The sequence below is a fragment of the Hyperoodon ampullatus genome (genome assembly GCF_949752795.1).
Source record: "Hyperoodon ampullatus genome assembly, chromosome: 1".
Taxonomy (NCBI): Eukaryota; Metazoa; Chordata; class Mammalia; order Artiodactyla; family Ziphiidae; genus Hyperoodon; species Hyperoodon ampullatus.
The window spans coordinates 217,352,143-217,379,289 of record NC_136914.1 but is presented as its reverse complement, the minus strand read 5'-3'; the positions used below and the strand labels follow the sequence as shown (position 1 = coordinate 217,379,289).

The 27,147-nt window shown below is 43.6% G+C and overlaps 2 protein-coding genes and 1 pseudogene across 3 annotated transcripts in view; 2 read left to right on the top strand and 1 right to left on the bottom strand.

The window, feature by feature from the left end:
* The window catches only part of EIF3A (eukaryotic translation initiation factor 3 subunit A), a gene marked incomplete at its 5' end in the record, with an annotated part of 32,605 nt that extends 14,822 nt beyond the window's left edge, over window positions 1-17,783 (top strand). The window contains 15 exons of the mRNA XM_079702949.1: window positions 296-400; window positions 775-873; window positions 2,147-2,263; window positions 2,518-2,703; window positions 3,332-3,679; window positions 4,339-4,443; window positions 4,528-4,641; window positions 6,159-6,281; window positions 6,828-6,981; window positions 7,755-7,939; window positions 10,324-10,412; window positions 10,975-11,714; window positions 14,348-14,567; window positions 15,285-15,466; window positions 16,559-17,783. Of these exons, the coding sequence (XP_079559075.1) occupies window positions 296-400; window positions 775-873; window positions 2,147-2,263; window positions 2,518-2,703; window positions 3,332-3,679; window positions 4,339-4,443; window positions 4,528-4,641; window positions 6,159-6,281; window positions 6,828-6,981; window positions 7,755-7,939; window positions 10,324-10,412; window positions 10,975-11,714; window positions 14,348-14,567; window positions 15,285-15,466; window positions 16,559-16,788 (2,997 nt within the window). The 3' untranslated portion in view covers window positions 16,789-17,783. The remainder of the gene's footprint in view (window positions 1-295; window positions 401-774; window positions 874-2,146; window positions 2,264-2,517; window positions 2,704-3,331; window positions 3,680-4,338; window positions 4,444-4,527; window positions 4,642-6,158; window positions 6,282-6,827; window positions 6,982-7,754; window positions 7,940-10,323; window positions 10,413-10,974; window positions 11,715-14,347; window positions 14,568-15,284; window positions 15,467-16,558) is intronic.
* Window positions 17,784-18,409: 626 nt separating this feature from the next.
* On the top strand, window positions 18,410-19,210 carry LOC307049962 (non-selective voltage-gated ion channel VDAC2-like; annotated as a pseudogene). Its single transcript has one exon. The product of its transcript is annotated as a non-selective voltage-gated ion channel VDAC2-like (transcript).
* Window positions 19,211-21,011: 1,801 nt separating this feature from the next.
* NANOS1 (nanos C2HC-type zinc finger 1) lies at window positions 21,012-23,628 on the bottom strand. Its single transcript, XM_079718196.1, has one exon. It carries the CDS (start codon window positions 23,573-23,575, stop codon window positions 22,709-22,711), a length of 867 nt encoding a protein of 288 aa, XP_079574322.1. The 5' UTR covers window positions 23,576-23,628; the 3' UTR covers window positions 21,012-22,708.
* Between the last annotated feature and the right edge of the window lie 3,519 nt (window positions 23,629-27,147).

Genomic DNA, 27,147 nt, shown 5'->3' with positions numbered 1-27,147 from the left:
TGTTGGCCACACAGTTGTCTTTGTAAATATTTTGATTGTGTTGATGAGTTTTTATTTCCCTTGTAAATTCTTTTGGGGTTTCATTGTAGAGAGCTGCATAATTTGGGGCAGGAGACTCAGCGTAGTGGTCCTGGATTTTTTTTTCATAAATTTCAAGCAGGTGAGGTTGAGGCTAGATAATCTTAGAGTCATATCCCAGAATTCCAATCTTATATTTATCTTTAATTTATAATCATTTCAGAATCCCAGTTGAAAACACCTTCAGCATTTAAACCTTTTGTTTTGCTTACTGTAGGTCAGATTCAATGTGCTACAGTATGTTGTCCCAGAAGTAAAAGACCTTTACAATTGGCTGGAAGTCGAATTTAACCCACTAAAACTCTGTGAGAGAGTCACAAAGGTAAGCTTTGGTTACATTACCACGTAGCCAGCCCTGTTGCAGTTTTAGGTTGTATTTTTATTTGTTAAGAGGGAAGTGTTGTCCTGTGTGTTTGAATTTGGTGCACATTTCATTGTCTTTTTTTTTTTATGTCAAGAGAAAAGATATTTCTGATGTGCTAAATAAACCTTTGGAGGTAAATTAGCAGCACGACTAATTTAGCCATTGCTGTCAGTCACCTTCAGACAACAGTCAATAGCTGCATGTTATCTTTTGTATTTCTTTGCATTGTGTGGTGGTTTTGTATATTAAGAAAATTGAAAAAAAAATCTCAGGTGTTTTAGTATTTGTCGTGTAGAAAATATAACTCTTTTTCAATTTAATGGATTTTATAGGTTTTAAATTGGGTTAGGGAGCAACCTGAAAAGGAGCCAGAGTTACAACAGTATGTCCCACAGCTGCAAAACAACACCATACTCCGGCTTCTCCAGCAGGTAAAGATGAAAAAAATGAATGTTTTATGGAAGAACTGTAATTTCTCCCTTGATTGTTTTGATCACAAAACTAAAAAATGTAGGAATAGCCTAGAAAATGAAAGCCTCCCCAAATTCTACCCTCCACCAAAATTAGTTTTATTATTTATCTGTTTGATTTGAAAAACAATTATGTAATTCATAACTGCTTTTGTCTTTTTTGGTTGGCCACTGTCTTCGCACATTTTTCCTTGTTAGCTGTGTATGTCTTATTCCTTTTAACACCTACGTAGTTTTTCATTGTCTAAAGGTACCATGATTTATTTATTCAGAGTCTATTGATGGAAATTTTTTAGTTTTTTTGCTATCATAAAATGTTGTAGTAGTGAGCATCTTCTCTACTTGTATCTTTGCATTCTTCTTTGATTTCCTGTAGCTAAGAAGTGGAATTAGTCATGGTCTACACATTTAAAGCTTTAATAGATCCTCAAAGATCAGATTCTTGGGCCCTCCCACCAGTAGTGAACAAGAAATAGAAAGCCTTTTTTCCTGCTAACACTAAGTATTGTCAGTCTTTTTTTTTTGGGCTGCACTGCGCGGCCTATGGGATCTTAGTTCCCCAACCAGGGATAGAACCTGCGCTCCTTGTGTTGGAAGCACAGAGTCTAAATCACTGGACCGCCAGGGAAGTCCCAGTATTGTCAGTCTTTTAACATATTTTAGCCCACCTTTGTACTTCAGTTTGAATATTATGGTTTATAATATGGCTTAAATGATCCTGTTTTGTCTTCCATTTGTTTCATTTGGGGCTTTTACTATATGTTCATTTTTGTATTGGTGCACATTTCATTGACCTGCTTTCTCTCCTATATGTGAGCAGTGTTATTTCTTATGTGCTATACAAATAATTGAAGGTTAATTAGCAGTATAACTAAGTAGTAATACTGCCAGTCTCCTTCAGACAAATAAACAATTTTATTAAGTGTTCAGATGAATTAGGTAAGTAACAGGTCTCTATCTAAAAATATGTGACCATTTAGGTGGTTTTTTTTTTTTAATGAAACTAGGATATGAAAGGATTATGTGATGGTTCAAAATATAATATAATCCTTTGAAATAGCCTTGGATTGTAATTCCAGCTCCAGCAATGTACTGTTAACATACTCTGAGCTTCAGTTTTCTTTTCTTTGAAAAATAGGCTAAATTTCTACTTTCTATGGTTGTCATGAGACTCCACATAAAAATTGCTGAATAAATGATAGCTATTATTACTAACCTTGTGTTTTTTATGCAGGTGGCACAAATTTATCAGAGCATTGAGTTTTCTCGTTTGACTTCTCTGGTTCCTTTTGTTGATGCTTTCCAACTGGAACGGGCCATAGTAGATGCAGCCAGGCACTGCGACCTTCAGGTAGGTGCTGCAAGGGGACTCTGAGGTTGCAGGCCTTTGAGGACGAAAAAACGCATACTCTTTGTTTCTCAGCTTTTGGTACAGTGGCACTGTTGAAAGCTTTATTGAATCAAACTTCTAGCTTTTATATTTGACATTCTTTAGTTAATTTTTTTTCTCAAATGCGTTTGAAATTTTAATCAAGTTATTCATTTGTAGAATGACTATATTTGCATGTAGGTTTAACTGTTGATAATACCATTTAATTTTCAAAGGTTCGTATTGACCACACATCTCGGACCCTTAGTTTTGGATCTGATTTGAATTACGCTACTCGAGAAGATGCTCCAATTGGTCCTCATCTGCAGAGCATGCCTTCAGAACAGATCAGAAATCAGCTGACAGCCATGTCCTCAGTACTTGCAAAAGCCCTTGAAGTCATTAAGCCAGCTCATATACTGGTATGTATCTTTGGGAGAAATGGATTACAGAATATTTGAGGGACCCTTAATGTCTTTCACAAAAAGGTTTGAGATGATGTCTGAGAGAAGGGATTTATTACATATTTCCTATTGATATTTAGTTGTATTTGATAGTTTTGATATTTTATCAAATATCTTTATCAGATATGCAGATCTTTGAGCTTCCTTCCATGGGATAAAATGATAACACTATTCGGGTAATGTGATAAAAGGAGTACTGTTAAACCGTACAATAGCAGACCACATGTGATGACCCTCCAAAGAGGGGGAGTACTATGATTGGGCTTTTCCTTTCTGCTTCAGTTGTTTCTTGTTTGTGAGCTCTGTTAGTATTCCGCCTTGGCTTGAACACTTTAAAGTAGATTTGGTTCAGGGAAAAGTCAGCCTAGCAGATAAACGTTCTTCAGCTGTGTCATTACTGTTAAAGACTTCAAATAGGAGTGGCGCCATAGTGTTTGATACTGGGAACCAGTAGCTTGAATAATGTTATCGTCTGTTATTAACTGCAGATACATGTAGGATAATATATTAGGATTATGTAATATTTTTGATGTCTGATACCATGGTATGTCACTTAAATTTTTTTTTAATGCATTTGTTTTTGAAGCAAGAGAAAGAAGAACAGCATCAGTTAGCTGTTACTGCATACCTTAAAAATTCACGGAAAGAGCATCAGCGTATCCTGGCTCGCCGTCAGACAATTGAGGAAAGGAAAGAGCGGCTTGAGAGTCTGAATATACAGCGTGAGAAAGAAGAGCTGGAGCAGAGGGAAGCTGAACTCCAGAAAGTACGGAAGGCTGAAGAAGAGAGGCTGCGGCAGGAGGCAAAGGAGAGAGAGAAGGAGCGTATCTTACAGGAACATGAACAAATCAAGAAGAAAACTGTTCGTGAGCGTTTGGAGCAGATCAAGAAGACAGAACTGGGTGCCAAAGCGTTCAAAGATATTGACATTGAAGTATGTAGCATATTATGCATTAAAAACTTCAGTTTTGGGGCTTCCCTGGTGGCGCAGTGGTTGAGAGTCCGCCTGCCGATGCAGGGGACACGGGTTCGTGCCCCGGTCCGGGAAGATCCCACATGCCGCGGAGCGGCTGGGTCCGTGAGCCATGGCCGCTGAGCCTGCGTGCCCAGAGCCTGTGCTCCACAACGGGAGAGGCCACAACAGTGAGAGGCCCGCATATTGCAAAAAAAAAACAAAAAAACTTCAGTTTTGTTCGGGTCTCTTAGAAACACAGTTCTTTACCATTTATTGGTTTATTTTGGGTTATTTGGTTATTTCACTCATTTTGATACAGCTAGTTCATTAATCTCTGAAGTAAGCATTTGTTTTTAGTGATGCTACAGTTTTTAGCCACTATTGAAATGGAGTTTGAATACGGTAGAATGGAGGAATAAGAAATAGATGTTAAGATTACATTGTTTTTCCCTACAATCAAGTAGAAATAAGGCTATTTTAAAACATTTTTATATTGCCTGAATTTACCCATTGCAAACATTTGCCCATTATAAAGAAAGTAATTTAGCATACGTTTCTAGAAAGAAATGGTGCTCCATATTGACCGCTATGCACTTTTATACTCTTATTAATTATGGTGCGTTTGTGTTACTTTTCAGGACCTTGAAGAATTGGATCCCGATTTCATCATGGCTAAACAGGTTGAACAACTGGAGAAAGAAAAGAAGGAACTTCAGGAACGCTTAAAGAATCAAGAAAAAAAGGTAAATGAAAGAACTGGTGAACTTTAACATGCCAAGTTTAAAAGAATTTTTTTTTTAAACAATACTTGTTCTCATGACATTCAGATTGACTACTTTGAAAGAGCTAAACGTTTGGAAGAAATCCCTTTGATAAAGAGTGCTTATGAAGAACAGAGAATTAAAGACATGGATCTGTGGGAACAACAAGAAGAAGAAAGAGTAAGGTTTTCATTTGATTATAATATTTTCAGACTGTAAACTCTAATTAAGTCCTCTGCCAGTAATAGGAACAGGGTTTCAAATTGATTTTTGTATTCTTTTGCCAGATATGGTGCTTTAATGGCTGCATGCGAACAGATTGGTAGACAGACAGAAATTTTCAGAATGGAGATTAACAAATGAAACTTGTAAAATACCAAAGGATAGCTGAAAATTTTATTTTAAAAAAACCCAGCAATTCACATGCCATATAATTCACATGCCACGTAATACAATTCACATGCCACGTATTTCACCAATTTAAAGTGTGCAGTTGATGGTTTTAGTGTATTTACAGAGTTGTGCAACCTAATTTTAGAACATACCCCTAAAGAAACTTCATACCCATTAGCAGTCACTTTGTTTTCTCTCCACTCCCTCAGCAGCCACTAATCTCTTTTCTGTCTCTAGACTTGCCTGTTTTGGATATTTCTTATAGGTGGAGTCATACAGTCTGGTTTTTTGTGACTAAATAGCTCCTTCTATAGTTTTGTTAGTCTGTATTGTATGTATTTACCTAACGATACAAAAGCAACATTTGCAAATGCTTGTAGCGGCCACATTTGTAGTAAAAACGAGTGACCTCATTCTGGTTAAAAAAATAACCACAGGCAGGAGACAACACACAGCTATGGAGGCTGCCCCTCCTCCTCGGCTCCATTGGATTGTTGTCATTCTGGGCCTAGTGTTGCCAGTTTTACCAGTTTTTTTAGAAGTTGTAATTTGTGTGGTAATTCTTTAAATGTATGAAATTAGAAAAAGAAAAGTGTTACAGACTAGCTAAAGTGCTTAGGAGGATTTGCTCCATGTGCCCTGAAACCTTTTATTGTTTTACTTGGAGCACAAAGGAAAAGCTTTCCTATATATGAGTGATTCATCCTGCCTTAACCTCCAGTTGTTTTTGATTTTTGTTTTTTTTTGTGGTACGCTGGCCTCTCACTGCTGTGGCCTCTCCCGTTGTGGAGCACAGGCTCTGGACGCGCAGGCTCAGCGGCCATGGCTCACGGGCCCAGCCGCTCTGCGGCATGTGGGATCTTCCCGGACTGGGGCACGAACCTGTGTCCCCTGCATCGGCAGGCGGACTCTCAACCACTGTGCCACCAGGGAAGCCCTCCAGTTGTTTTTAAGGAAGAAAATGCGTTAAACAGTAAAGCCATAGTGCCTATTATACCATGAGGTATTTGTTGTTTTGTTTTACTATATACATTTCAGTTTTTCCTCTGTAAATGTTGTGGTACCATAGGGTGTAAACTGTTTCTTACAGTTTAAACTGTTTCTTACAGCTCCAAGTCGTCTTTATCCATTTTCTGTCCCTGATTGTCTTCCTAGGGATGTGTTACCCTTCCATTTTTATGGCAGAATGGAAGGGGCAAAGGAACTTCTTGTAATTCATCAAGAGTATCTGTCAGGAATTTGGGATAAATTAGTAAACAGATAATGAATACTTTGAAATTTAACTTTGTATCATGTATTTGCAGATTACTACAATGCAGCTAGAACGGGAAAAGGCTCTTGAACATAAGAACCGAATGTCACGGATGCTTGAAGACAGAGATTTATTTGTAATGCGGCTCAAGGCAGCACGACAGTCTGTTTATGAGGTGAACTTACTGGTTTCAGGGAAACATCTATTCATGAGCTTTTGGGTTTTACCTTAAGGATTCTTTAACCTTGTGGTACATTCTGTCTTGAGCTAACATTTATAATCGTCATTCAAATAATATTTTAATAGAGATATCTTGAAATTATTTCATAGGCCAAGTAACCATCACTATGAACAAATTTTTCTGAAGGTGAAAGTGTGGACTGCATAAAATTTGCTTTTGATACAAGCTTTTGTTTATTCTTTTGATTCAGAAAGGAAAAAACTAGATCAGAGTGTCCTGCTCTTAGTTTCTGACTTAATCATTTGATTTATTGTAAAAAAAAATAAACCCACTGGGTATAGATAATATTGTCAGTTCAAAATTTAAAAAATTTGACATGCGAGAACTTCAGTCTTTTGGAAATTTGGTTTTTATAGTTAAAGGTTGCTTTCTGTGGTTCCACGAAACTTGCAATGATTTTGTAAACTTAAAACTTACTGCCAGTTTGTAGCCCTTGAAAATTTGATTGTTTTTTATTTTTTGGTAACCATTCAATTACAGGAAAAACTTAAACAGTTTGAAGAGCGATTAGCAGAAGAAAGGCATAATCGTTTGGAAGAACGTAAAAGACAACGTAAAGAAGAACGAAGAATAACCTACTATAGAGAAAAGGAAGAGGAAGAGCAGAGGAGGGCAGAAGAAAAAATGCTAAAAGGTAACTATGTAGACAGACTGGAGGTATGTGGTAAGGTTGGTGATAGGTCCAGTTTGTACAGTCTTACTTAGAAAATAGAGGAATGTGGAACCAAGATGATTGGCTTTTTTTTTTTTTTGCGGTACGTGGGCCTCTCACTGTTGTGGCCTCTCCCGTTGTGGAGCACAGGCTCTGGACGCGCAGGCTCAGCGGCCATGGCTCACGGGCCCAGCCGCTCCGCGGCATGTGGGATCTTCCCGGACCGGGGCCCGAACCCGTGTCCCCTGCATCGGCAGGCGGACCCCCAACCACTGCGCCACCGAAGCCCTTCTTAACTGCAACTAACTAGTTCTCAGGTTCTGACAACCCAGCTTGTAGTTTTCTGCAGTTTGTTATCTGTGAGGGTGTTAGGTCCTCTGCCAGCTTATTTCCACGTTTTTGGTGTTCTTTTGAAAATTCTGCCTTTTTATTTTTTATCACTGTGGTCTATATAGTATTAACATTTATTGAACAACACATGCCAGATGAAGTAAGTCTCTCAGCTGATCCTTTATCTGGCACCCCAGATGCTCAGGAGTTGGGGGAGGTATTCTCCTTTAGTTGTGTTGAGTGGCATAATACTTGTTTTCTTGAATATTTCTGATATTCAAGTTTAGCTGATTGTAAACCCTTAAAATTCTGAAAAAGAATTTCCTTCTACATTATGCTGCCTCTTTAATACCAGAGAAGTAGACCTAGCACTAGGGGAAGCGTGCAGGTAGGAGGCACACTTTATAACCTGGTACGTTGTACAGAGCGGGAAGAGAGAGAGCGTGCTGAACGGGCGAAACGTGAGGAGGAGCTTCGAGAATATCAGGAGCGGGTAAAGAAATTAGAAGAGGTTGAAAGGAAAAAACGTCAAAGGGAGTTGGAAATTGAAGAAAGGGAACGTCGTAGAGAGGAGGAGAGAAGACTTGGTGATGATTCACTTTCTAGAAAGGTAAGTATAGACATCACTTTGTTTTTATGTGATGTGTGTTTACCAGCCAGGTCTCTTGCATGATGCATTTGGTCAATGCACGTGTCGGTGTCTGGGCTTGGTGTTTTAAATCACATTACTCACGTTTCTTTTTAAGTCTGGTATTGCTTTGTCTTCCCAAAGACAGAAGGTTCCTAGGGGCAGTGGGGAGGGGATTAAAGTTGTCTTAGCAAAGTTTGGATTTTATAATAGACTTCAGTTTAGAATACTTAATTCAGTAAGAACTAATCCCATGAAACTAAGTATTTGACAAAAAGTAACATAGTCGTGTGGAAGAGGGACTGTTTTGCTTCCTTGAAAGGAGTTACTGTGAATTAGGAGGATGATATGAGGGTACTCAAAGATGAATCTGGGGGACCAGCAGTATTCAGTATCCCGTTAGGAGCTTGGTAGAAATGCAGAATCTCAGGCCCAATGCCAAATCTTCTGATTCAGAGTCTGCATTTTAACAAGAGTACCAGGTGATTCGAATGCTGGTCTAAATGTTTCTTTTTAATATGCATTCATGTCCAGAACTGACCTGTGTTTCTCACTTTATCTTGTGTGAAGGGGGGTATCTCTTTAACCCCCCTTCTGGTGGTGGCATTGGACCTACTTAACCACAGTGGTTTGAACCCCTCCCTCTCCATTCTGTCCCTGTGCTCCTGCCTTAATTCAGATTGTTTCTTTTGCCTGTATTACTTAGTTGTCTTAACTATTTTCCCTGATTGTAATCTTCCCCAGCTTCAGATCTTCCTCTATACAGTGGCCTGCTTGGTTTTTGCATAATGCATATTTGGTTGGTAGCCCTGCTCTTGGTTTCAAACCTTCCTTTGAGTGGTACTCATTGCTTAGAGCCAAAGGTAAAAAACATGCCTTAGCACTCAGGGCCTTTTATGTTTATTGCTTTTTTCATTAGCTTCATCTATCACCATATTCTTCTTCGTCACTATATACTTTAGCTATTCTGAGCTAGTTTTATGCTTTACCGTGTCTGTGACATCTGCCTGCATGCTCTTGGTTTTTCCTGGGATGTGTCCATGCTGCCCTTTAAGTAAAATACTGCTTATTTTTTAAGGTTAGAGGTGAGTAGCTGGAGGTATCTGTGCCACACTTGTATCAGATGCTTAACTTTACTGGAGGACCTGCTACTAGTTACCTATGTAGCCTTCAATTTGTTTTATAATATATAGATAGATTTTTAGTTTTGTTACTCTTGTTGCTAATTTCTATATTACGAGTATTCTTTTTCTGTGGGGCACAAAGTGCTGTATGTGTGAAATCAGAGTTGCGGTGTTTGATTTGCTGCATCCTGTTAATTTGCTTCATCTTCTGAAGTGGGTGAGGTAAATCACCCGGGGTTATGGGTTTCTAATTCTTTTCATTAGTTTTTGAAATTCTGTGTTCATCCTTTTGTGTTGTTTACGTTTGTAGGACCCCCTCTTCCCTTTCAGTTGGAGAGTCTTCAGTTATCTGTTAGTGTGTAACATGGTAACTAGTATATGCGGCTTTATTCCTGACATTTGGTTTGGTGTTTTTTATTTGCTTCCATGTCCCTGCCACTCACCCCTTCCTTTCTTGAAGCCAAACTTCAGAAGTTTTCTCAGCTCATTTGTTGTGCTTTTCTCTATTCTTTTAGTGATTTCCATCTATTCTTTTCAGAGTCTAAACTTGCAGTCTGTAAATTTTGAGAACTCTTCCCTCTCTTCAGAACAAAACAAAATTTTGAGCACACCTTAAGTTTTATTGCCTCCAGTGCATTAAAACAATGCTAATCTCTATATAGAAATCATTTAACATGATTTAGTTAAAAATATGTTTACACTGTTTATCACCTTTTCCCCTTTGCAGATAAGTTTTTTTTTGTTTTGTATAGTGTATATTTTATCAAGTATTTTTGTGTATGTCTCAAAAGAGGTTTTGTTTTTCTCTCTCAGTTGAATAATGGTTCATTGGTTTGGCCAGTTCAAAGTCATCCTCCTCCAGAAGTTTAGAGACCTGTGCTCACTGTCCTAGTACATAATGGGAGGAGGGTTCTTGATAATAGTCTTGGTCTTGTTACTTTTGTAGATAGTCTGCTTTATTCCTTGGAAGCTCTGAACATATGGTCTGTTATTCACCTGTTTTGGCATGTGTGCCCTATCAGTCAGGATTCAGTTTGCCTAGAGCAGATAGAATTTCCTCAACTTAGGGAAATTTTTTCTCCTTTTCTTCTGGCCTTTCACAGTCCATCTCTTTTAATGTTTCACTTATTCTTTTCATCTCTTTGTGCTTTTGTTACTGGCTCTTTGAGATTCCTGTTCAGTTTATATGTTGATCAGTAGTGTTGCTAATGTAGTGTCTCTCATTAACTTTGCTCAATGTAGGACTCTCGTTGGGGAGATAGAGATCCAGAAGGCACATGGAGAAAAGCACCTGAAGTAGATTCTGAGTGGAGAAGAGGCCCACCAGAGAAGTAAGTGGAGTTAAGGAAAATAGTACCGACAAATCACAGATCCTGTTAATTACCTTATCAGTGTTTTTCTCATTTGGTTTATTTTGTAGGGGTGGGGAAAAGGGAGTCATGAAGAATTGTACGCATGTCTATTACTGAAATGTTTGCTTCCGTGCTGCTGTAATTACTGACTTATAAATATCTTGGGAAATATGTGCTTCAGTTTTTTTTTTTTTTTAATTCCCTAAACTAATAGTATTGAGGTTAGAGTAAGAATGAACAGTTGCATAACATTTTTCCCATCGTTTTGAAAGCTTGTAGTAATAGATTTAGAAATTGCTAAGGTATTCCTCATAAAGTGCAGATACCTTTTAAAGGCACTTGTCTGCTTATTGGTTTAATTAATTGTTGATGGTAAGATTTTGGATTTTGTGGTGTTTTTTAGTGGAACATACTCTTTTAGGAGTAGGATTAATGAATTTAGACTGAAGTGATTTTTAGAAGTAAGTAACATCACTCCCAAAAAGATCACCTGCTTTTAAGAAAATTTACTCTTAAAGATGTTTGGCTTGTTACTCTGTAGGGAGTGGAGACGTGGAGAAGGGCGGGATGAAGAGAGGCCTCAAAGAAGAGAGGAAGAGAGGCCTCAAAGAAGAGAGGAAGATCGACCGAGGCGTTTGGGGGATGATGAAGAGAGAGAGTCCTCTCTTAGACCAGACGATGATCGGGTTCCCCGGCGTGGCATGGATGACGACAGAGGCCCACGACGTGGTCCTGATGAAGATCGGTTCTCTCGCCGAGGGGCAGACGATGACCGGCCTTCTTGGCGTAATGCAGATGACGACAGGCCTCCCAGACGAATTGGCGATGAAGACAGGGGTACCTGGCGTCAGGCGGATGATGACAGACCACCTAGACGAGGACCGGATGAGGACAGGGGAGGCTGGCGCACAGCCGATGAGGACAGAGGACCCAGGCGTGGGCTGGATGAGGACCGGGGGCTGCGCCGAGGAGGTGCGGAGGAGGAGAGGTCATCCTGGCGGAACGCCGATGATGATCGTCCCAGGCGGGGCGTGGATGACGACCGGGGTCCCAGGCGTGGGCTGGAGGACGATCGAGGACCTTGGCGGAATACCGACGATGATCGATTTTCCAGGCGCGGTGTAGATGATGACAGGTTTTCCAGGCGCGGTGCAGATGATGACAGGGCGCCTTGGAGAAACACGGATGATGATCGGGTCTCAAGACGGGCTGATGACGATCGGATTCCCAGAAGGGGTGATGACTCAAGACCTGGTCCCTGGAGACCATTTGTCAAACCAGGTAAAATTCTGGTATTCAAGAAACCAGATTGGATGCTTTATAGATGTAATCTGCTTGATGTGTTTGCACATACAACATGAAATTCTACACCAGCTAACCTCCACTGTTCTGTAGAGGATGGCAAGTTATTTCAAACAAGGAGCTCAGATCTCAGGTGACAAATTACAGTTTGATTGTTAAGTAAGAAGTGTTCTTTTCAACTGAAAAAAGTGAAATTTTAACAGATTGATGACAGAGGTTGGGCTATATTACTACTATTTTTAGATAGACTGGTCTTTTATCTTTCCTTGAATATTTCTGCAGTGACTTTTATGTCAAAAGCTTGCCTCTGAGATCTTTCACACCAAAACAAGTAGCTTCACCCCCTTTTCTGCTTTAGTGATATATGCACTTTGTTTTCCTTCTTCCTTGTTGACTGCTTCTTTGAGGGCCCTTCCTTCTGTACCCGCCCCTAAGTATCGGTGTTCTTCAGGTTCTGTCCTGGACTAGCCTCCTCATATAAATAATGAAAAACAAAATATACTTAACTAAACATTTGTATGTACTTTTGCCAACCATGGGATTATGTTCATGAGAGGAGCCCATTGCTTTACTTCGTCAGTCTTAGGCCTGCTCATCCTTTCATGCTTTTTATTATTCTTTTTTTTTTTTTTTTTGCGGTGCACGGGCCTCTCACCGTTGTGGCCTCTTCCGTTGCGGAGCACAGGCTCCGGTCGCGCAGGCTCAGCGGCCATGGCTCACAGGCCCAGCCACTCCGCGGCACGTGGGTTCTTCCCGGACCGGGGCACGAACCTGTGTCCCCTGCATCGGCAGGTGGACTCTCAACCACTGCGCCACCACGGAAGCCCCTTTTTATTATTCTTGAGTAATGTATGCAGGTCTGTGACTTGTGTTACTGTCTTCCCCAGGTGACTTCTCCCCTTACCTTCAGACCTGTGTTTCCAACTTTATATTGCACCTGTAAGTGTTACTGACACTTCCAACTCAACCCATCAAAACTGAACCCCCCCTTCTCCAATACACACACACACACACACACACACACACACACACACACTTCAGGGGCACCACTGTCCATCTAATTGTGTAAGATGGGAGTTCTTTGCTCTTTCATCCTTTTTCTTACATCTTTTCAGTGACCATTGTGATTTGTTCTAAATGCAAATTTGAGCAGCTTCCTGCCCTTTATCCTTAGTGGTTTCTGTGGCATACTTGTGTTTCTTCTCACTTCATTCCACTGTGAAGCTTTGTGACTTTCAGAAAGCCACCTAACTTTTCTGTGCCTTGTGTAAAATGGGGATAACAGTATAGTAGATTCTCATTAATTCATGATAGTTATGTAATATAAAGTCAGTGAATACTGAACCATTGCTCTTAAGGGAAGCACCAGGTTAGGTTTCTGTGAGCCCTCTGGTCAGTTTTTCAACCAGTCAAGACATAACCTTGTTTTATTTTTCTGTTTAAAGACACTTTATTTAATGTATGTTATTGATTCATTAGCATTGAACTTATGGTCAACAGCACTGTAACTCATTCCTGAAAGAAGCTTATCTAACACATTTATTTTTTCCCTAAGGCATATCCATTGCTTTCTTGTGCTTGGGACTGCTGGGGCGTAGGGCAGGTGACGCACTTAAGAACTGAGATCACCAACAAAAAGCACAAAAATGTGAAAATGTGGCACTAACTAGATCACCAGAAGGCTTCTTGCTTAAAGTAGGAGAGCTGCAGCAAGAAGACGGCATTGTCTTGTTTGACCTCAGCTGAGAACAGGCCCGTCAGGCGACTCAAATATTTCGCCGCTCTGTATGTGTCTGCGAGTGACTTGTAAAAGTGCTAGAGTGTTAATTTGGGGATTATAGATTTTAGCAAGTAGCAAATTAGCAAGTATGGAATAATCTACTTAGCTCAGCACTGTGGGTAGGATTGAATGAGCTAATACAGGCAGAGGCTTTAGACTAGTTCTGTGGCACACAGTAATATAAATGTTAGTGACAATAATAATTATTAGCCTTGCAGCTGTAATACATTTTCATTGAAATCTCTGCTTCCTTTGGTTTCTTTTTGTGCGTGTGTGCATATGTGTGTGTACACGTATATATTGTTTCTAGATTTGGGCATCCCATGGCTGAGTGTGAGATATTGAGCAGGGCCAAAGGATTCATCCTTATTTCAGGACTTTTTACGGGTGGTAAATGGTGGGGGGGCATGAATGTGAAAGGAGAGAGTCTTTAGTTAGAAAGGTTCTGAGGATGTTGCAAGGTGTAAATGGACTAGTAATTGGGGTCCTGCCTCTCAGAGCTCTAGATCCTACCCTCACCCTTTGAGTTTTCTGCTTAAATGAGTTGTCTTTACCGTCAGAACAGATTTTTATACCTGAAATCTCTGCATATGGAACATTTATCCCAGGCTATAAAAGTTCCTATATGTTATATGTTAGAAAAACAATAATAGGTAGTCATACATAGGAGTTGGTGGTTCCATGAAATGAGGTAAATGAATTTAGTTGTTTTTTTTTAAATGAGGTAGAGCGTCTTAAGTAGCATTTGTAATGGTGATGGATTAACATCAAGATTTATGGCTGCCAATCTGTTTCCTGAGTGGAATTTTTTTTTTCTTTTTTAAAAACATAGGTGGATGGAGAGAGAAAGAAAAAGCCAGAGAAGAGAGTTGGGGTCCACCTCGAGAATCGAGACCATCAGAAGACCGTGAATGGGACAGGGAAAAAGAGAGAGACCGAGATATTCAAGATCGCGATGAGAACGACAGGGACCCGGAGAGAGAAAGAGACAGAGAGAGGGAGAGGGACAGAGAGAGAGATGGGGATCGAGAGGACCGCTTCAGACGGCCGAGGTTCGATACTCTAATTGAGAAGCAGTGTCTGTGGCGTTACAGTTAGGATTCCTTTAATGCTCTCTTGTGCATTCCCAACTAGTTTTGAAAAACGGTGCTCATCCCCTGCACGCCCCCCGGTTTATCTAGTAGAATCATAGTGTAGATTTGAAAACAATCAGAGGTCATCTTAATTGAACCAGTTCCCTCTCTACAGAGTGAGGACATGGAGGCTGGAGCCTGTGTGGCTGGCTGTGGGCTGTGTAGCTCTATGGCAGTGGAACCAGTCGAGGTTCTTCACTGCCAATTGCTTTTCCCTTGTGGTTGAGGTCAGTTTATTGCCTTTAAATGATTAAAAGCCTCTTTACTTTTATTTAGTAGTAAGAATTCTAGCTTACTTCCTCTGGTCAGAGTGGCTTTGTACTAATCTAGACCAGTACAGTTCAGTACAGTTTCCTGCAAGGATGAGAATGTCCTGTGTGTGTAATGTTCATCTGGTAACCAGCAGTCACATTTGACTGTGGAGCATTTGGAATGAGTAATGACTGCTGTGTTGGGACAGTGCAGAGCCAGGGGTTCTCATTTGACCTCCATGCCTGAGGCGTCAGTTTGAGGTCAAGTCACGAGTTTAAACTTTATTCCCGTTATTATTTGCTAACTTGGATGTGATATATTCACTTAAAATTAACCCGTAGAGTCTAATGACAGAACTCAACGTGTCATTTTGAATGGCTACAGGGATGAAGCTGGTTGGAGGAGAGGACCAGCTGAGGAATCTTCAAGCTGGAGAGATGCAGGTCGTCGTGACGATAGGGATCGGGATGACCGCCGTCGTGAGAGAGATGAGCGCCGTGATCTGAGAGAAAGACGGGATGACAGAGACCGAAGAGGACCTCCTCTCAGACCAGAGCGTGAGGAAGGTAGAGGTGTTCTTTCTGTATGACCGCTGAACCCTGGAGAGCCATAATATATGAGGGAATTCGGGGTTTTGCTATGCCTTAAACTTGTATGAACACCAAAAACAGAATGGACAAGTAGATCTTTTATTTCATTTAGAGTTCAAGGTTCTCACAAACTTACACACTGGTTGCTTTGTGAAGTTTAGCTCATCTTTAAATTCAAAGTATAGTATTAGACTAATTCAGTGGTGTAGTAAGCAATACCTATATTGATTTTACAAAAAGTTTATTTTATGTAAGGAAGGAAAAAAGTAAGGTCCTGGTAGATAAGCACAAAGTGTAAAACATTCTTTCTCTGGAATTGTAACAATGGAAGCTTTAGTAAAAAATGCTTTGTTTAAAATGACCGTAGCACTTAAGTAGTTGCCTCACAAGCTTTTACTATTTGGTTTGTTACAACCAGATTGTAAGGGTATTTCTTCTTTGATAGCCGTAATGAAATATATTGTTTCATTTATTTGCTGTTAAATCTTCTTCAACAGGAGCCAAAAATCCTTTAAAAAATTTTTATTCAGCCAGATTTTTGTCACCTTATCCTAAATTAAAAAAAAATATTAGGACACTTCCCAGGCCGGTGATTTCTTCTTGCTTGCAAACTTATATTTCTAAGTCTATATATTGTTTTAAAGGCTTTTCAGAAATTGTATCAAAATGATTAAAGTGTATTAAGCTTTTATTGTTTGTTTTTTGTTTTTTGTTTTTGCGGTACGCGGGCTTCTCACTGTTGTGGCCTTCCCCGCTGCGGAGCACAGGCTCCGGATGCGCAGGCCCAGCAGCCATGGCCCACGGGCCCAGCCGCTCCGCGGCACGTGGGATCCTCCCAGACCGGGGCACGAACCCGCGTCCCCTGCATCGGCAGGCGGACTCTCAACCACTGAGCCACCAGGGAAGCCCAATTGTTTTTTTTTTTTTTTTTATGAAGATTCTCTATCACTATCTTCAGTGCAGGATTTCCGAGTAATTTGAGGCATTCCTTTTGCTTCAGTTCTGTTTAGTCTGAGCTAATAGCATACAGTACACATTTATTCTCTCTCGTTTTTTTTAAATTAAAAGTAAGTTCTTGGAGACGTGCTGATGACAGGAAAGATGACCGGGCAGAAGAGCGGGATGCCCCTCGTCGTGTTCCTCCTGCAGCTCTTTCAAGAGATCGAGAAAGAGACCGAGACCGAGACAGAGAAGGTGAAAAAGAGAAGACCTCATGGAGAGCTGAGAAAGATAGGGAATCTCTTCGTCGCACTAAAAATGAGACTGATGAAGATGGATGGACCACAGTACGACGTTAAGTCTCAAGATAATGGACTCAGACTCATATCTTTACATAGGTTTGATCACATTCAAGGAATTATTATACTTGTGCTTCAACCAATCTAAATTGGACTCTTTAATGTCTCACCATAACACAAAAAGCATGAACTTGTATTAATCCTATGTAATAGGTTGATCATGCACCGTGTCCACAGAAGGTTGGAAAACCATGCCATTTTTTGGAATTTGAGGTGTTGCATTGTTTCATCAATCATTTGTTTACAAAAAAGAAAAACTAAAAAATAAATTTAAAATGGGAATTCTTCAGGTATTCAGTAACACCTGTATCTTGGTATAGAACTGATCTTTTTTCTTTTGATTTTGAAATACCTGATATTAATTTGGAATGAAGTAAGATTCTGTTATAGAAAATGTATTTGAAGACGCTAAAGCAGAGAGCTGAAACAATTCTCACACCACTAGCGGTTGAGACGTACCTCTAGGTATTTTGAGGTATTTACTATTTACTAAATTTAGAAAGTTTTTAGGTTTACTGTAAGTGCAGTAAACATTACACACACCAGATACAGAGGAATTTTCGGTAGATTTTACTTGAGAGAAGGTGAGTATAAACCAATTTGCAGTCATTATTGTAATGACAAAAATACTGCTAAAGTGTGAATCCAAAACAGATACAGCTTTTAAATTTTAAAGCATTTGGTAAACTGTTGCTGAGTTTTTTCTGTTGCCAATAGCAAACCGCTTTTCCATTTATGGAGAATTCATGCCTTTCAAGCATTTTAAATATGACAATATTTATAAATGTGTGGTTTGGAGGAATTGTTTAAATTGTTTTTCCTAATTTCCTTTCTCTTTCACCAAGTAATTTGTAGTAATGACTGTGTTGACTTCAATTTTGGAGTGTAGTAGCTATGTTAAAGATTAACTATTTGGTCTTATTGAAGCCAACACAGAACTTGCTGCTGTGTTTTTTCTTCAATGATAAATAAAATACTTAGAGAATTTTAGTGTTGATTTGTGGTTACAGTCAAAGTGTTTTGTTTATAATGCTGAGCTTGCGTATTCAGTTGAGGTTTTTTCACTTGAGTTTTTACCAGTGCTATTAAATTTCTCACTGTTGGGTATCAAAGAACATAACCTGAATATAACAGAAAGCACACGTGGCTGGGATGTTTCCACGGAAACGTCCTCCTCTGTTCCTTGATGCACCCCTTAGTTTCCTTGTAAAGCTATCCTCTCTGTGAGTACGGTGTGTGTGCAGTACATCTTGGGTTTTCTCCTGAAATTACAAAAATCATAATTGGTTTCACAGAATGTTAGTTGCAAATTTATAGTGGCTATAGGCACTTATATTCTTCTTGGTGTGAGCAGTGGTGAGAATTTCTGTTGGTATAGCCCTAAGGCCAGAAGAGGGAGTATTGATGCTTTTTTAAAACTTAATCAGATGCAGCCTCTCCTTTTCGACGTTAACAATGATAGAAACCACTTCAGAGCTGTAGCCGGACCCCGAGCGAGCCGAGCGGCCTCAGCTGCTAGCGGGGCGGCAGCGGCGCCTCCCCTTCCCCCCCAGGAGACCACCGGATCACCTCTCCCCTTGGCCTCGCCATAGCGACCTATGGACAGAACTGCCCACGGCCAATGTGTATTCCTCCATCATATGCTGACCTTGGCAAAGCTGCCAGAGATATTTTTAACCAAGGATTTGGTTTTGGGTTGGTGAAACTGGATGTGAAAACAAAGTCATGCAGTGGCGTGGAATTCTCAACATCTGATTCATCTAATGCAGACACTGGTAAAGTTACCGGGACCTTGGAGACCCAAATATAAATGGTGTGAGTGTGGTCTGACTTTCACAGAAAAGTGCAACACTGATAATACTCTGAAATTGCTCTTGAAGACCAGATTTGTCAAGGTTTGAAACTGACATTTGATACCACCTTTTCACCAAACACAGGAAAGAAAAGTGGTAAAATCAAGTCTTCTTACAAGAGGGAATGTATAAACCTTGGTTGTGGTGTTGACTTTAATTTTGCTGGACCTGCAATCCATGGTTCAGCAGTCTTTGGTTATGAGGGCTGGCTTGCTGGGTACCAGATGACCTTTGATAGTGCCAAGTCAAAGCTGACAAGGAATAACCCTTGCAGTGGGCTACAGGACTAGGGACTTCCGGCTACACACTAAGGTCAATGATGGGACAATTTGGAGGATCAGTTTATCAAAAAGTATGTGAAGATCTTGACACTTCAGTAAACCTTGCTTGCACATCAGGAACCAACTGCACTCGCTTTGGCATTGCAGCTAAATATCGTTTGGATCTCACTGCCTCCATTTCTGCAAAAGTCAACAACTCTACAGTTTAGTTGGAATGGGCTACACTCAGACTCTGAGGCCTGGTGTGAAGCTTAAACTCTCTGCTCTGGTAGATGCGAAGAGCATTAATGCTGGGGGCCACAACCTTGGGCTTGCCCTGGAGCTGGAGGCTTTAATCCAGCTGAAAGAAACCTCTGGGAATGGATATCAGAAGACATGGCCTTAATATATTTCCAGTGTGACCAGCAGGCTTCCCCTGCCTTCACCCAGGAAGGTGATCAAAACAAAGGATGATCTAAAGAGCTGTGTTTTAAATATTTAGGCAGTTACTTGTTAGCTGGTTTCTAGTTGAATTGGTTATCTAGTTACCAATGCTGCAGTCGTGCAGTCACCTATACATTATTTAAATGTATTTAACTGTTAAATGCGCTACCCACCAATAATAGACCTTTATGAAAACAAAAAAAAACACTTAAAAAACATTTTTCTTAATATCTGGACTTCAAACAAGTGAAAGTCTTAAAAGGTCCTCTTTTGTGAGGGGCGGGTCTTTCCTTTTGTAAGAAGGGAAAAAACTTGGGGCAGTAGGCTGCTCTGTCTTAAGTTACTAGAACAGGACTGTGCCTGGGCCATCACAGATAGGCCACAGCAGACGATTCATTTACGCTGATTTGTTTAGATGAGTTACAGATGCGTGTCTGATAGTTATGTTTCCAGGCTAGTCTGCAAACCACCCTTCCTGCCCAGACCCTTTTCTAGACGTCCTGTTCTCCCAAGTTCTTTGTCCTGGGTATTGGAATCAGAGCACAGGATAAAGGCAGAATAGTCTGCAGCTGCTTGTGATCCTGCTCTTAGGTTTCCACTCTCAAGGCCTCACAACCTTACCCCCCACCCCCAGTGTTTATTCACAGGTGTCAAAGGAAAGCTGAGCGACCAACCTACTCACTGTCTTCCACGTTGCCAGTGGTTTCTGCATTTTTAGATGGGGATATTAATGCTGTCAATATGGATGGATCTGAGGGCAGAGACAACGGCCTGAAAAAAGACTCGACATCCTAGTAGTTGTCCATAGTGGCTACCAGGAGGAGGTTGGTACCTATATGGTGTGGCATGATTTGGCTGTAGACTGATTCATTTCATAAGTCTAATTGAAGTATACAGAAAATTAATGGAATGTTCAGATTATAGCTAAGAACAGAATAGAAAATTAGGACTAACACTGAAACTTCTTTTTTGAAGTACATGTGTATTTGTGGTATAATTTTAAAATATAAAGCAGTCTGCCTGCACAGTTGGTGAAGCTCTTTTGAGGATTCCATACTTTTTTTTTTGGCCAAATATGCAGTCTGTTCTTAGGAAAACAATTTCATCACACTATTGTGGATACTTTTTAACACTTCCAAAAATTGGGTTTCTTTTACCCTAAATTTAGCTTTTCAAGTGTTTAAAACATGTTTCAGATTGAGAGTTGCTTTTAAATGTATTAGCGTGGTTAGTAAACTTTTCGTAAGCGATCTCTGCAGAACTACTGATACTCCCTGTTCATGCTTAAAATACTGGGAGTTAAAGTTAGCTGGAGAACAGGCAAGTTTGGGGGCTGATGCAGTTATAAGTCACCTAAACCGTATCTTCTGGTGTGGAGAGTGCACCCCTCAGTTAATAATGACCTTGAAAAGGTACAATTAGAGCAGTGGCGAGAGGTAACAGGAATTCATGTTGACCTGAAAACTCCTTAAAAAGCAAGTCTAATTTAAACTGGTATGTTTTCTAAGAAAACTGAAGAAAATAAGTTAATTTCATGGTTTTATTAAGCTACTTGAGTTTAGGCCTAGTCAAGTGGATTAATTTTTCCTGACCAAGAAATCGTCCTGCCCATCCCCCACCCATGCACCTTCCTTTGACCAATAAACGCTCATAGCTATCCCCAGTGTTGTTTATTTATTTATTTATTTATTTATTTTGCGGTACGTGGGCCTCTCACTGTTGTGGCCTCTCCCGTTGCGGGCTCCGGACGCGCAGGCTCAGCGGCCATGGCTCACGGGCCTAGCCGCTCCGTGGCATGTGGGATCTTCCCGGACCGGGGCAAGAACCCGTGTCCCCTGCATCAGCAAGCGGACTCTCAACCACTGCGCCACCAGGGAAGCCCAGCAGTCTAATTTCTAATAACCTAGCTAAGCTCTCCTGGAACCTCTATAGACTAAATCTCTTGCTGGTATTTTCAGATAGTGATTTTATACATTTCAGATGACTTCATCTTAATTCAGTTCCATCTTTGCCTTCTATGTCTGTCCTGATGCTAGATATGGTGTGGTACTCTCACTACAGTGGATTTGAAAATGAGGGTGGAAGGTTAAAGTAGGAGTCAAGCACCTTTGCTAAGGATTAGATTTAATCTCATTTATGGATAACTGGCGGGATTCCAGAAAGAGAAGGGTAATCTTCCAGTGAGAATGGGAACATGAGAGAGGCTGCGTTCCTTGTCTCCCCCCACCCCAATAGTTCCTTTAATTAGTGCTTATACCAGTTTGAGGACTGCCTGTGATGCTTAAAGCCAACATAGCCCAGAGTGGAACCTTCCTGAACCCAGGTTATTACGCTGACCTTCCAGAGCTCAAAGGATTCCATCTTATATTTAGTTTGAGAGGCAACAGCTGGAATGAGCTTTCCACTATTTAGGAACCCTGAAATTGAGCAATTCAGACAGTGAATTAATACTACTCCCTTTTGATCTGAAGGATGATAAATGTTTTGAAAAACGAATGGGGTGGGGAGCATAGACAAAAGGCCAAGTACCAGAGTTAAAGGCAAGATTAATGAATTAACATACTGTTACTGTATAAACGCACAAGTTTTTTTTAAACAGCACCATTTTCAAGTGTGTACACAACATTATAACTTGGCACAACTTTTAAAGGTGGAAAACGCTAGTTGCTCGTTCAGTAATAAAAGACCTGGTACATAAAAGGATAAGGAGCTGTATTCTACCTGCTACATCCAGCTAGGACAGAAACAAGCCACAAGGAGGGAACACCCACCCAAACTAATACTGGAAAGTTTACTAAGCCTTCACTTAATGATGCTACCAGGCAGGGGGGCTTGCTTCGCCTGGAATTATAATAACTGATTAAGGACAACAGAAATATTACTTGTTTCAAACAATAAAAGTCATTTTGCTGACATTCCATAAAATCGCCAGTTCAGTTAAGAGGCTTTTAAAAAAATATTCTAGACCTAGTAAAGTGCCTCCATTCATAAAATTAAACATCCAAGATTAGATTGAGACAATTGCATACTGATGCGCATCTAAAATAGGTCGACGTATAAATAAACAGCGCCTCTAAGTTGCCACATTTCAGTTAGCGGAATACCCAGCCTTCATCGTCTGGATGTGCACAAACGAGATAAATCAAGACTTTAGCGTCTACTCTCAACCGCTCTTCGACAGGAAAGTACTCAGTACCGTCGGCTTCCTTTGAGAAAACCAAGACGACATCCCAAGTTGAGCCATCTGCTGAGCTCCATGCTCACCAGCAGCAAGGGAGAGAGAGTGCGCAGACCAAATACGAGAGTGGGCAGGCGGCGACCCTGGTGGCGTCAGGTGGCAGCAGCAGACCGGAGCCCGCGTCCTCAACGCAGCTTCTTGCCGGGCAGGCCGTCCCTGGCGCTGCGCGGCGGCGGGCGGGCGGCGGGCGGCGGCGGCACTTTGGAGAGCGGACAGTACTTGATGGTGTGTGCGTTGTCACCGCTGGCGCCGCACAGGGGGCACGTGTAGCGGCGCAGCACGGGGCACAGCACTCGCCCGTCGGGTCCCTTCAGGATGTGGGTGGTGTAGAGCGCCACCGCCTCCTTGTTGTTCCGGCAGAACACACACACCTGCAGCTCGGGCTTGAGCAGCCGGGTGGCGGCCGCCCCGGAGGCGGCGTGCAGCCTGGGCTCAGCCGCCCACGCCGCAGCCCGCTCCTCGCGCGGCGCCACTTCGGCGGTGGCAGCAGCGGCGGGGGCGCAGCCCAGCAGCACGGCGGCGGCGCGACCAGCGAACGGGCTCAGGTCGGCAAAACGCTCCTCCAGCAGCCCGGCCTCGGCGGGGTCCGCGCACAGCTCCAGGGTGCGCAGCTCCAGCGCGCCCCCCAGGTAGCGGCCCCGGGATCCCGGCTCGTCGCTGTCGTCGTCGTCCTCGTCGTAGTCGGGCGGCCCCACCGCGGGCCCCAGTGTCCCGGGCCCGGCCCCAGCGTGGGGGGAGCAGCACGACGAGGAAGAAGAGGGCGGGGAACCGTCACCGCCGCCGTCCCCGCCGCGGGCGCAGCCGAAGCGCGGCTCGCCGTCCACCGCCTTGGTGATGAGCGTGGCGAGCCCCAGGTAGTCGTTCCACGAGCTGAAGGGCTGCGGGTGCACCGGGCGCTGGGAGCTCACGTAGCGGGCACTGGGCACGAGCGCCATGGGCGGGGGGGCACGGCCGCGGCGGGGCGAGCGGGGCGCCCAGTGGAAAGCCTCCATGGGTGGGCTGCGGGCCGCGCGCGCCGCCTCCCCACCGCCGGCGCGGGCCGGACGTAAGGGACGCGCCGAACCTGCCCGCTGGCCTGCCTCGGGGTGGAGCCGCCTCGCCGCCTTTTATCCGGCCCCGCTCCTCCCCGCCCCCGGCTTCGTCGCCTCGGCCCTGCCCCCTGCCCTCCCCCGCCCCGGCCACCTCGCCCGTGCCCCGGACCGAGGCGGAGCGGAGGCGGACGCGCGGGGGGGCGGGCAGGCAGTGAGCGCGCTCCGCTCCGGCCCGCGCGGCTCCCGCGCCCCACGCGCTGCGCCAGCCTCGCCAGCTGCGGGGCGGCTTTCATTCTGGGAGTGGGCGGGCGAGGCGCCGCCTCGGGCCGCTGAGCTAATTGGCTGCCGACCTGAGCCCCCTGCGCCACGGGCGCCGCTCCGGACGTTGATTGGTGAATCGGGAGAGGGGGCGTGACCTACCGCGCAGCTGGGAGGGGAGGGGAAAGTAGGGGAGAGGAGTACTGGAGGGGCGGCCGCTGGGGCTCGCGTGAGCCTTGTTTCCTGGGTTTGGAACCGATGACCAGGCCTGGATCTCCCTCGGCCTGGTGGTGAGACCCACCTCCCAGCCTTTAGTGCCCTAGGCTAGCCTTCTGCCTTCTGAGAAACCCCTTCTCTCCTCTCTCCTTCTCACCAGCATCAGCAAGAAAAGATGTGGGGAGGCAAGACTTGGCGCGACCTAAGGATGCAGTTTTTAAGTCAGAGCAGCCCAGCAATCAAGGAACTTCCGTTTGCACAGCGTTTTGGAGAGCTTTCAACTGGGTGAAATCCTCGCACAAACCTCAGAGAGGTTCAGAGAGGTTTTGGTTCTTGCCTAGTAAGTAGTGGAAGGACGCAGGGCTTTCCCACGGCACCAAGCACCTCCCAACCGGTGTTCCGAGACTAGGTGGCCATTAGCTGGTGACAGGTGGGGATGCGGGCTGGGCCAGATAATCTTCCGGCCTTAGGACAGTGATTGGTGTGTGTGTGTGTGTGTGTGTGTGTGTGTGTGTGTGTAGCTCCCCACTCTCCCTGCCCCACCCCCAACCCAGGGGCGGGGGCTGTATTAAAATCTGAGGTATATGTGCAATTTGAATAACAGCGTATTCAGCGTCACGGTTGAATACTTTGAAATGAATAAAAAATTTTTCTAAAAACTTGGAAAATAAATCAGAAGACTTGATTAGGTGGCTGCAAGGTGGTTATGTCCTTCCCAGGAGAAGTGGCAATACATTTTTTAAAAAGATGGAAAGTAGGAAAGGTATTAGCTTCTGGGAGGATCCTTGTAGGGTGCTGTGGGACAGGGAAAACGCCTCCTCTGGTGGCTGAGCTGGCAGGCAGGGTTGGCTTCCTGGGGCAGGGCAGGGTTTTCCTTCCTCTCTCTGGAGGAGCTGTGGCTATTGAAACAAGGACTGGGAGGCTGGTGTTGCAGCCGTCATTAGTGGTCATTAGGCTATGCTTATGGGTCTGGCTGTGCCCAGCAGGTTTAGAATAGCCCAGGAGGGGATGTCCAGAACCTAGCGCTGGCACAGGTTAACATTAGAGTGAATGAGTGTGTCAGAATGTTAGCAGTGGAAGGGATCTTTGAGATCATTCACTCCGATCATACTTTACAGATGAAGAAAATGAGACCCAGAGAAGAGAAGGGCTCCTTTAAGGTCACACGGTGAATTTGTCACAGCCAGAACTAGGACTCAGGCCTCTTCATGACTGGCGTGGTGGCCTTCCCACTATATCATGGAACCTGAACGTATTTCAGACTTTGAGTCTGTGCATGCATCAGCAGAAATCTAGTGTAGCGCACAGGGAAAACTGGAAGAAGAGAAGTGAGATGGGGCCTTGTGCCTTCGGCGTGCGCCCCTGCCCTCAGGAGCAATCCAGAGGCCATGTAGCAGGCATGGGGAAGGCCTTGAGGCGGTAACATGATGCCTGTTCTGGCCACCTGTCTGCATGTGGGTGGAAGAAATGTTTTTCAGTCTCTTCCTCACCTACCTACTCCCTAACAGTTAAGTCCCCAACCAGGCAGTGATATTCTGCACTTGCCAACCCAGTTCCTTTTCCAAGTTTGTGTTGGCACTCAAGTTAAAAAGCTATTCCTTTATTTCCTCCCGTCTCCCACCAAAAATAAATAAAAGGGCCCAGATGGCGTGGGGCTCCTGGAGAAGTGTGGCGGGTTTGCTGACACTGAACTCCGAGCTCTTACCACGAGAACGCTGGCCCCCAGAGTGGTATGAAGAATATTATGCTATAAATGGAAAATTCCTGCAGCCTGCATACTTTCAAGGTATGCAGGCTTTTCAAGTTCTGAAGACTGGAGCTACCATTCTGAGAAAAACTTCTGCAAGGAAAGTTTAAAACCGCCAGCTGCTGGGCCCAATCCCCCTTGTTCGGGCCAAAGAGAGGATGGCAAATAAGCGAGGCCTTCTTTCCTCCCTCACATGATTTTTTAGCCCTTGTGGTTTTGCAAGGGGAATAAACACTTTTAAGTGAACATGAATGGAAACAAATGCCTTGATTCGGAGCTACAGCCTGGGTGGGTAGGTTGTGGTGATTGTGAGATAGATGCCCTGGAGAGAAGTGAAAGGATGCTCATGTGTCCTGGGGCCTGGCTCCGTGCTCTTTCCCTAGGCTGCTCACCTTGTCTGCTGTTGGCCTTGCCCACAGTAGGTGTTTTGCCCTGAAAGAATGTCTGGAAGTGGAGGCCAAGTTCATAAAGGCTTTTTTTTTTGGGCAGGTGACACCCTGGGCCTCAGTACACTGTCAGTGACCGCAGAAAGGCTGGAGTGGCTGCCTGGTCCAGCTCTAGGGTAAATCAGCAGTTACTTTTGTCACCAAGCACAGGCCTCAGATGAGCTCTCCAGCTCTCTTTGAGGCAGTGAAACTGACTTCTGAGATGTTCTTAGATGCTCCGATAAATGAAGTCTGACTGCCTTTTTGTTCCCTTTCCAGAAGTCTGGAATGAAACAGAAAGAGTCACAGTGTGACGGTGTCTTCGAGGGATACCTTCAGATTGATGGAAGCAGGAAGACAGATCAGGATGGGCCTCATCTCAGAGGTTAGACAGCGTTGCTCAGTTTCTACTGGAACGGAGCCTGTGTGGCACAAGTCGGGCAGGGCAGGGGTGGGTAGTGGGGAGGGATGCTTGGGCTCTGAGTTTCCACCTCTCCACGTGGCCCCCAGCCGCCATCCTGGGCCATTTCCTTTGCTGGCAGCAGAACTGAACCATGAGAGGCAACACACAGACCTCAGGCGTCTTGAGGCTCTTCAGAAACATGAGGTCAGCCCTAGGGAATGAGGCAGCTTGGCGGGTGTCCAGGCAGCTACAGAGACGCTGTTTGTCAGGCTCTGGGTTCCCGCTGACCTGCCTGCCAAGCTCTCGCGAGGGGCAGGAAGTGCTTTGGCTCCCCCCGCCCTGGGGCCTGGGTATGTCAGGGGCTCACTTCTGTAACGGTGCTGACTTTGTGCACGTCATGCCTCTGGCCGAGCTCAGAGGGTCCCGGGGACGGGGCTTCTGCCCTTTGGGGCTTAGAGGCGGCTGTAGTGGGTTGAGAAGCCAC